The 10418-nt window shown below is 47.4% G+C and overlaps 1 protein-coding gene across 5 annotated transcripts; it reads right to left on the bottom strand.

Annotated features, from left to right (window-relative positions):
• Window positions 1-488: 488 nt before the first annotated feature.
• LOC144697577 (uncharacterized) lies at window positions 489-7589 on the bottom strand. 5 transcript variants are annotated; one of them, XM_078569618.1, is made up of 3 exons: window positions 7549-7589; window positions 6930-7128; window positions 489-1273 (listed from the first exon to the last, which is right to left on the bottom strand). In XM_078569618.1, the coding sequence occupies exon 3, from the start codon at window positions 1162-1164 to the stop codon at window positions 547-549; it is 618 nt and encodes a 205-aa protein (XP_078425744.1). In that variant the 5' UTR covers window positions 1165-1273; window positions 6930-7128; window positions 7549-7589; the 3' UTR covers window positions 489-546. The 5 variants fall into 5 exon arrangements, with proteins under 5 accessions (XP_078425744.1, XP_078425743.1, XP_078425745.1 ...); XM_078569617.1 differs by lacking the exon at window positions 7549-7589 and adding an exon at window positions 2871-2951 and having other exon boundaries at window positions 6972-7376; XM_078569619.1 differs by lacking the exon at window positions 7549-7589 and adding an exon at window positions 2871-2947 and having other exon boundaries at window positions 6972-7376.
• Between the last annotated feature and the right edge of the window lie 2829 nt (window positions 7590-10418).

Raw genomic sequence — 10418 nt, 5'->3', positions numbered from 1 at the left:
AGGGTTTGTTTTTTGAAGGAGTGAGAGACAGTGCCTGAAGAGAGAGAACTGTTAACAAACTCAGTTAATATGGGGAAGTTGATTGATCAACAATTTAGTGGGAACAGGATCGATAGACCAGGTGGGTCTCATGGACAGGATGAGACCTCAGAGGACATGAGAGGAGATTAGAGAGAAAGTAGAGAAAGATGCGAGTGCACGGCTGGGACAAGGGGGAACTTTAGAGGCAGTTTGGCCTAGTAGACTAGTGGAAGGGAGAGAAGCAGCAGAGGCAGCTAATTGGATTGTCTCAATCTTGGTGATAGAAAAGATCCATGAGCTCCTCACACTTGTTGTTGGAGGTGAGGATGAAGGAGACAGGGGAGAGGGAGAGCCCTTCAGAAGGAACTAACTTATGTTAGAGATATTAAAAAGATTCAAAACACTGTGTTTAACACAAAACTGATTTATTTGACTTTTAGCCAGAATATTAACCCCTATAACTGGGCTGGAGAATATTAACATCAGTAAAAACAGACCCCAATGAACATCCTTCAGTCCTGGTAATTATTTATGAACTCGCTGGTGTCTTAGGAGACTGGATGAGGTAGTGAATCCCTTCCCACACTTGGGGCAGGTGAACGGCCTCTCCCCAGTGTGAACTCGCTGGTGTGTCAGCAGGTTGGATGATTGAGTAAATCCCTTCCCACACTCAGAGCAGGTGAATGGTCTCTCCCCAGTGTGAATTCGCTGGTGTACAATGAGTTGAGATGATCGCCTGAACCCAGTCCCACAGTGGGAGCATCTGAACGGTCTCTCGTCAGTGTGAACACGTTGATGGGACATCAGTTCCCCAAAACTTTTATAGCACTTCCCACAGTCTGGGCACCCAAAAGGTCTCTCTTCACTGTGAACTCGCTGGTGTGCCAGCAGGTGGGTTAAAATAGTGAATCCCTTCCCACACGTGGAGCAGGTGAATGGTCTTTCCCCAGTGTGAATGCGCCGATGCTTTTCCAGGTCAGACGGGCATCTGAATCCCTTCTCACAGTCCCCACATTTCCACGGCTTCTCCCTGTTGTGACTGCATTTATGTTCTGACAGACAAGACGATTGGCTGAAACCTCGTCCACACACAGAGCACATGTACAGTTTCTCTCCACTGCGGACGGTGCTTTCTCCTTCCATGTTCAAAATCCGATGATATCCAGGTTACGATAAATTGCGTGACTGCGTCAGATTCTGATATGATGTTTGGTTTCCAGTTTCCCAACTGCAAATCCTCCCCTTCTAAACCCTGTGAAACTGATGTAGATTATAAAAGAGGGAGTGAGAGAAAACCCACAAAAACACAAAGGCAGGTTGTGAAATTGAGCTGAATCAATCTGGTAATTTGTGGGGCTGACACTAGGAAAGAGTGACCATGAAAAGCTGTTTCATGAAAGGTGAAGGAGCATTTAATGCATCTTCAAGTCAACCAGAACTTTGACAGAATCTGCCAAACCTTCAGCCTCCCCTACCGAGAAGCAGCAGGGTAGAGGGTGTATGTGAACACCATCACCTCCAAGTTCCCCTCCAACTCGCACACTCTCCTGACTTGTTGGACATCCAGTACTGGATGAGCAGAAATTTCCTCCATTGAAATATTGGGAAGAGGGAAGCCATTATCTTCAGTTCCTACTACAAAATCCACTCCTCAGACACCAGCTCCATTCCTCTTGCAGTTCTCTAAGGCTGAACTAGGCTGTTCACAATCTTGTTGTCATATTTCAGCCCAAGCTGAGTTTCTGACTACAAATCACTAAAACCACCCATTTCCACCTCAGTAACATCGCCCAACTGTGCCCCTGCCTCAGTTCATCTGCTGCTGAAACTCATCCATTCCTTAGTTCCCTCTAAACTGGACTATTCGAATGTGCAACATTTTGGCTCCCAGATGCAACTCCAGAGAAACTGGAGGTCACCCAAAACTCAGCTGCTCATGTTCTTACTGGCACCAAGTCTTGTTCACCATCACCCCTGTGCTCGCTGACCGACATTGTGGGGATCTCCAGCCCTACAACCCTCCAGAATTATCTGCGATCATCTAATCATGACCCACCCCCGGCTCCAATTCCTCCCTTGCGTCCACAATCTCCTCCAGCCTCCTGAGCTGCCTGTTCCACCCTAGTCTGTCTCCACCAGCCGCACTGAGCATGCTCCTAGCACAGCCCGGCCCCCACGCTGGCACTCTGAGTGCCTGTTCTCATTGGTGGGGGATTTTCTGACACATGGAGCACTCTGGGTAAACCAGCTGCCATCAAGACCAATTAGTGGACAGGCAATTATTTTCCCAGTTGGTAAAATGGAAGATCCATGGATGAGGGGGATATTGGACAGGAAGCACAATGAGAGGTTCAGACACTTTATTAAATACTCACAGCAGAAGCACATTAATCTGATCGGAGATCACTTCCTCACGAGCAGCCAGCGGTGTGAAGCCTCCTGATATTCCGGTCCCTTTCCAGTCAGTATTTCCAGGAGCTGGGACACAGAAAAGAGGCTCAGTAAAATCCAGGATTTATTTGTTCAGTGCTTTACAATGGGTCTGGGCTCACATTTGAAGTTTGTGCAGCCTGTGATTCCCTGAGTTTATTAACACACCCCTTCCCGACCCTTTGGGCTCTCGATTGTTTTCCTAAGTCCTCCTGGTCCTGTGACTCCCTGGGTTTATTAACCCTCCCCCTCCAGACCCTTTGGGCTCTCTATTGTTGGGCTCTCTATTGTTTTTCAATGTCCTCCTGGCCTTGTTGTACCTGATCCAATAAAAACCCTCCTTACATCACACAGGGAACAGCTTTAGACATGTTCTGACCTTTCACCTCAATCTTATTCTGCTGAATGATCTCACTGACCATTCCCTTTCTCTCGGTCAGTCCGTCCACCATCTCTTTTCTGGATTTCACTCCTTCTTGTTGTTCCAGGATTTCATCTCTCTGCCTTTTATTTCTTTTACTGAAGATTCCTGTCCATTGCTGCCTCACAGCCTCGTCCTGTTCCCACATATTCTCCATGTCTAAGTGCTTCCCAGCGGCCGTGCCAGCCGTGGCCCCTATTCCAGCCCAGTCACTGATCCCTCTCTTCCCTCCACCCTTTTTACTGGTGTCACTATCACAGGGACGATCGTGGTGTTTTCCCAAAACTGCCTTAACACCGGGATCTTGGCTACTGGGTGGTCATAGTCCACCCATCTCTCTCCCTGCATTCTGACTTATGAAATCCCTGGATAATTCCCTTATCATCCAAACATCAAGGTCCTTGTAGATGGGATGACATAACCTTGGGGATGGGTGTGTGGTGTTCAGGAACTATTTTACATCTTGTATCATCATATAGGCTTTGTGAGTACGGGTGATGATTAAACCATTTGTGGGATCGATTTCTTATGGCAGGGCAGATTGAGGGGTAGTCAGTGAAGCATATTGGGTCTTGGGCATCAGATATAGAGGCACTGAGTACAAAAACAGGGAAGTGCACCAACAGAGAGTTGTCAGGATCTGGAACTCTCTCCCTGAAACGATGCTGGAACCTGATTCTGTGTGTAGACTCCGCCCACTCATCCTATCTACCCTGTCAGTTCCAATTAATATCCCGAAAACTTTGATCAAATCAGGTCTTAATCTTCTAAATTCCAGGGATTACAGCCCTCACAGTGAGGTGATGTATTTTAGCAGGAGGGATAGGGAGAGGGAAGATATAATTCATGGCGCAGCTCTAAAGAGTGTGCAGGGACAGAGGGACCTGGGTGTTCATGGCTTTGATCTCTGAAGGTGACAGAATGTATTACGAGAGTGGTTAGCACAGCAGATTGGATCTTGAGCTTCATAAGTGGTGGTTTTGAGAGCAAAAACAGGGAAGTTATGCTGAATTTTTATAAAGCTCTGGTTAGGCCACAATTTGAGAATTGCATCCAGTTCTGGTCACCTCACTTCAGGAAGGATGTGAAGGTCCTTGAGAAGGTGCAGAGGAGATTTACCAGAATGGTTCCTGCAAAGGAGGCTGAGGGGAGATTGATAGAGGTGTACAAGGTTGTGGCAGGTTTAGATAAGGTGGACAAAGAAAAGCTGTTCTCATCAGCTGATCATACAAGGACTCAAGGACAGAGATTTAAGGTTTTGGTTAAAAGGTATGGGATATATGAGGAAGAATATTTTTACACAGTGAGTGGGAATGACCTGGAGCTTACTGCCTACGAAGGGGTGGAAATGGACATGATGAATGTTTTCAAAAGGAAATTGGACAGAAGCATGAGGGAAATAAACTTGCAAGGATACAGGGATAGAGCAGGGGAAAGGGACTGATTGGATTGCTCTACATAGCTGGCATGGACTCAATGGGCCTAATGGCCTCCTCTGTGTCATAATGACTCTGTGACTCTTTTATGTAATCTCATTCTGTAACTTAACCCTTGGTGCTCAGATCACTCAGATAAATCTGTGCTACACTCCCTCTAAGGCCATTCTATCCTTCCTGGTGTTTGTTGCCCAGAACTGAACGCAGTTCTCCAGGACAAAAACAAAAATAAAAATACCTGGAAAAACTCAGCAGGACTGGCAGCATCTGCGGAGAGGAACACAGTTAACGTTCTGAGTCCGTATGACTCTTCAACAGAACTAAGGAAAAATAGAAGAGAGGTGAAATATAAGTTGGTTTAAGGGGTGGGAATGGGACAGGTAGAGCTGAATAGAGGGCCACTGATAGGTGGAGATTGCCAAAAGATGTCATAGACAAAAGGACAAAGAGGTGTTGACGGTGGTGATATTAGCTAAGAAATGTGCTAATAGGTGACATTAAGGGTAGAAAGCAGGACAAGCAAGGTACAGATAGCCCTAGTGGGGGTGGGGTGGGGGGGAAGGGATCGAAATAGGCTAAAAAGTAGAGATAAAACAATGGATGGAAATACATTTAAAAATAATGGAAATAGGTGGGAAAAGGAAAATCTATATAAATTATTGGAAAAAAGGGGGATTGGAAAGGGGGTGGGGATGGAGGAGAGTGTTCATAATCTTAAGTTGTTGAACTCAATGTTCAGTCCAGAAGGCTGTAAAGTGCCTAGTCGGAAGAAGAGGTGCTGTTCCTCCAGTTTGCGTTGAGCTTAACTGGAACAATGCAGCAGGCCAAGGACGGACATGTGGGCATGAGAGCAGGGTGGAGTGTTGAAATGGCAAGCGACAGGGAGGTCTGGGTCATGCTTACAGACAGACCGAAGGTGTTCCGCAAAGAGGTCACCCAGTCTGTGTTTGGTCTCTCCAATGTAGAGGAAACCGCATTGGGAGCAGCGAATGCACTAGACTAAATTGAGGTAAGTGCAAGTGAAATGCTGCTTCACTTGAAAGGAGTGCTTGGGCCCTTGGACGGTGAGGAGAGGGGAAGTAAAGGGGCAGGTGTTGCACCTTCTGCGGTTGCATGGGAAGGTGCCGTGGGAGGGGGTTGAGGTGTAGGGGGTGATGGAGGAGTGGACCAGGGTGTCACAGAGGGAACGATCCCTGCAGAATGCCGCCGGGGGGGTGAAGGGAAGATGTGTTTGGTGGTGGCATCATGCTGGAGTTGGCGGAAATGGCGGAGGATGATCCTTTGAATGCGGAGGCTGGTGGGGTGATAAGTGAGGACAAAGGGGACACTATCATGGTTCTGGGAGGGAGGAGAAGGCGTGAGGGTGGATGCGCGGGAGATGGGCCGGACACGGTTGAGGGCCCTTTCAACCACCATGGGTGGAAAACCTCGGTTAAGGAAGAAGGAAGACATGTCAGAGGAACTGTTTTTGAAAGTGGCATCATCAGAACAGATGCGACGGAGGCAAAGGAACTGAGAGAATAGGATGGAGTCCTTATAGGAAGCAGGGTGTCAGGAGCTGTAGTCAAGGTAGCTGTGGGAGTCGGTAGGCTTGTAATGGATATTGGTGGACAGTCTATCACCAGAAATTGAGACAGAGAGGTCAAGGAAGGGAAGGGAAGTGTCAGAGATCAACCATGTGAAAATGATAGAGGGGTGGAAATTGGAAGCAAAATTAATAAATTTTTCCAGGTCCAGACGAGAGCATGAAGCAGCAGCAAAGCAGTCATCGATGTACCAGAGAAAGAGTTGTGGGAGGGGGCCGGAGTAGGACTGGAACAAGGAATGTTCCACATACCCCATAAAGAGACAGGCATAACTGGGGCCCATGTGGGTACCCATAGCCACACCTTTTATTTGGAGGAAGAGAGAAGAGTTTAAGGAGAAATTGTTCAGTGAGGGAACAAGTTCAGCCAGATGGAGGAGAGTAGTGGTGGATGGGGATTGTTCGGGCCTCTGTTCGAGGGAGAAGTGGAGAGCCCTCAGACCATCCTGGTGGGGGATGGAGGTGTAGAGGGATTGGACGTCCATGGTGAAGAGGAGGCGGTTGGAGCCAGGGAACTGGAAATTGTTGATATGATGTAGGGTGTCAGAGGAATCGCGGATGTAGGTGGGAATGGACTGGACAAGGGGAGAGAGAATGGAGTCAAGATAGCAAGAAATGAGTTCCATGGGGCAGGAACAGGCTGACACGATCGGTCTGCTGGGACAGTCCTGTTTGTGGATTTTGGATAGGAGGTAGAAGCGGGCTGTCCGAGGTTGGGAAACTATGAGGTTGGAAGCTGTGGAAGGAAGATCTCCAGAGGAGATGAGGTCAGTAACAGTCCTGGAAACAATGGCTTGATGTTCAGTGGTGGGGTCATGGTCCAGGGGGAGGTAGGAGGAAGTGTCTGCGAGTTGACGCTGAGCCTCTGCGAGGTAGAGTTCAGTGCACCAGACAACAACAGCACCACCCTTGTCAGCAGGTTTGCTGACAACATCAGGGTTGGACATGAGAGAAGGAGTGCGGCAAGTTCAGAGAAAGACAGGTTAGAGTGGGTGAGAGGAGCAGAGAAATTGAGACGACTGATGTGTGCTCTAACCAGGGTTTGTGTGTCTCGGTGCTTTTCCAGTCACACTGATACCTGAAATCTTCTCCCACAGACAGTTGAGACAATCATTTTCCTTTCCACATTCAAAGGGCGATGATATTCAGGTCCTGATGAATCGGGTGAGTCTGTCAGATCTTGATGTGATGCTTGATTTGAGTTTCCCGTCTGTCAATCTTCCACTTCCAGTAACCTGTATGTTTATGGAAACCATCACTGTAATTCCAGGATAGAAATTGAAGAGAGAAACATTTCTCTTGGTTGGAATTTGCTGTGTGTAAATCCTCCCCTTCTAATCCCCTGTAAAAGGACTTTCCAAAGCCCACCCCTGTCAGTCCAGGATAGAAAAATCACAACATTCTCTCCTCCTGCTGACAGGGACAGGGATGTCCGCGCATGCGCCCTGCTGCACATTGACCCCGCTCAAGATGGCGGCCGTTCAGCCGGACCTCTAACCCAAAGGAGTTCACGAGCTCTCGCGCCCCGTCCCGTGTAAATAGGATCGGTAGGTTTTTAGTCGGGATTTGAGGCCTCCACCGGGTGTTTATGAAGCCTCCCCGTCCACTCCGCTGGCTCTAATCCTCTCCACCCACCCACTGGCTCCATAACTCACCCTCACGCGATTGTTTCTCCCTTCTCCGCCTAACTCCAGGCACAACCCGCACTGCGCATGCCCCAGTCAGTGACCGCACTGCGCAGGCTCCGGTTACAGCCCAGCAATACACCTGCGCAGAAAGCGGCTGTGGTCTGGATAGGTCACATTCTTCTCCGCGGAGAATGCTGGGTAAACGCCCCGCCATTGAAAGACATCGCTGTTGAAAATCATGCTTTATTTCGTCTTCCGATTTAAATTGGAGCCATTAGGGCCAAGAGATAACTTATTAAAATCAAATCACACAACAACCAAACTGCACGGGCCCTCCACCATATTTCTGTCTTAATCCCTTTTCATACCCAGAGCAGATGAATGGCCTCTCCCTCGTGTGAACTCACTGGTGTGTCAGCAGGCTGGAGGACAGAGTGAATCCCCCCCACACTTGGAGCATTGTGAATGCGCTGGTGAGTCAGCAGATCTATTTTGCTTTTAAAGCTCTTCTCACAGTTGGAACATCTAAAAAGCCTTGTGTCAGAGTGAACATGTTGGTGTGAGGTGAGGTGGGTTAGTTGAGTGAATCCCTTCCCACACTAAGGGCAGATGAATGGCCCCTCCCCAGTATGAACTCGCTGGTGAGTCAGCAGATTAATTTTGCTTTTAAAGCTCCTCTCACAATTGGAACAGTTAAAAACTCTCTTATCTGAGTGAACACGTTGGTATGCAGTGAGGTGGGATAGTGGAGTGAATCCCTTCCCATATTCGGATGACCTCTCCCCAGTGTGACTGTGTCGATGAATTTCCATCACAGACGGAGTTCTGAATCCCCTCCCACAGTCCCAACATTTCCATGGTTTCTCTGTGGTGTGGTTTCCTTGTGTCTCCCCAGGTTGGATGACAAGATGAAGCCTTGTTCACACACAACAAACACGTGTACAGTTTACCCCTGCACCCCGACACTGTGAATTGGATGGTGTTTTTTCAGGCTGTGTAGCTGGTTCTCTTTCCACAGTCAGTTCACTGGAACACTCTCACTCGGGTGTGTGTGCCTCAGGATTTTTCAATCACACTTATTTTTAAGATCTTTTTCCACTGGCAGAACGTTGCTCCTTCCACATTTAAAGGCTGATGATATTCAGGTCCTGATGAACTGAGTGACCCTGTCAGATTTTGATGTGATGTTTGGTTTGAGGTTTCTGTCTGTAAATCATCCCTCACTGCTAGCCTGTAAAAGGAGCTTACAGTGTCAGTGTCACAATCAGTGCGGGATAAAATTCACCTGCTGTGGGTGTGGGAAGGGATTCACTCAGACATCCAACTGGATGAGACACCAACGCATTCACAAGTGACTGCAAGGACTGGCTTCTGCTATCATTGTTTCTGTTCATCACACCCAGGGCAGAACCATGTTCATCCTGAGAGTCAGTGCTTGTTTCTGATAGTAATAGCCTCTCTAACTTGGCTGGAGTTTAATATTCTGGGTAAATATGAAATCAATCAGCTTTGTTTTGAAACTATTGTTCTGGATTTTTGTCTTTCCCACCTGAGTGTTTAACATCACCTGGCTGGAGCTCCATACGGCAGGAACAGAACTTCAGCCTGGACACAGTCCAGGAGCACGATCACCATTCACATCTTGTCCCTGTTGGATAAAATCAAACACAGTATTTATTCTCCATCTGGTTATCTGACTTTTTCATTTTGTACAGTTTGCACTGATCTTCATGGTAACTCAGATATTGTGTTCCCTTCTCTCGTTTCCAATTCGCTAATATAAGATTTGCTTTTCCCAATCTATCCAGAACATCAAATGGACTTTCCCAATTAGCTTTCTAATCCCACCCCTTTTCACAATGCTTTTAACATAACTTCATCTCACATTGAATAATTAAAGTAATGGGTGGGGTGGTTCTCCCTGGAGGTGTTGAGACGGGCAGCACCATCTTCTCCACTGCCTTTAGCAGGGAGAATGCTGAGGTTTGTTGGAGGTTCTGGAGAAACTGGTCCAGAGCCTGTCGAGTAGCAATGAGGAGTGGGACCCCGGGAGGATTCACAATCTGGATTGGCCAACCTATCATGGGCCGTGACCAGGACTGAACAAGAGGGGAGTGAATGGTTAAGACACCAGGCAAGGCAGTGACCCAGTTATTGACCTTGACTAGATCATCAGCTCCATTCATGACAGATTTTTCAGTGTCATTTCTATAATTCTCGACGATCCCACTGGACTCTGGGTGGTAGGGGATGTGGAAATGTTATTGCACACCCATAAGATCACAGAGCTTCTGCATTACTTCTGCTGTGAAATGCAAACCATTATCATTCTTTATCCTTTTCAGAAAGTCCTATCTGGTAAAGATCTGTTTCCAGAAGATTTTAGCTGTAGTGACTGCATCATTTTTACAGAAAGGGAATCCTTCAATCCACTAGGTAAACATTCCATTAGCTACGAGGATATACTGGTCTCATCCTTTTACTGTGGGTAGTGGGCCTGTATCATAAATCTGCAATGTTCCTCAGGGCCATCATTCAGATAGGATATGGCCATTGGGACCTTTCATTTTGCAGGGCCGGATTAATTTGGACAGAGTTGAGAAACACAGGTCTGGGTGCATGCTCAGCCACCAATCGTAAATAGCTCTGAAAGGACAACCTTGGGGGAGGATCATATGGCAGGAACAGAACTTCACCCTGGACACAGTCCAGGAGCACGAGCACCATTCACATCGTGTTCCAGTTGGATAAAATCAAACACAGTATTTATTCTCCAAGGGCTCTAAAGGGAAACATGCTCCCTATTTGATCCCTGAACAAAACTAATTATTTTCTGAGACCCTATTCAAATTGAGGCCACCCTTGTGATAGAAAACCTAATCATGTAGGATGGGTGA

The sequence above is a fragment of the Cetorhinus maximus genome, chromosome 23 (assembly GCF_964194155.1).
Source record: "Cetorhinus maximus chromosome 23, sCetMax3.hap1.1, whole genome shotgun sequence".
NCBI classification, from domain to species: domain Eukaryota; kingdom Metazoa; phylum Chordata; class Chondrichthyes; order Lamniformes; family Cetorhinidae; genus Cetorhinus; species Cetorhinus maximus.
The sequence above is the reverse complement of the archived record's forward strand: the minus strand, read 5'-3'. Positions and strand labels throughout refer to the sequence as shown.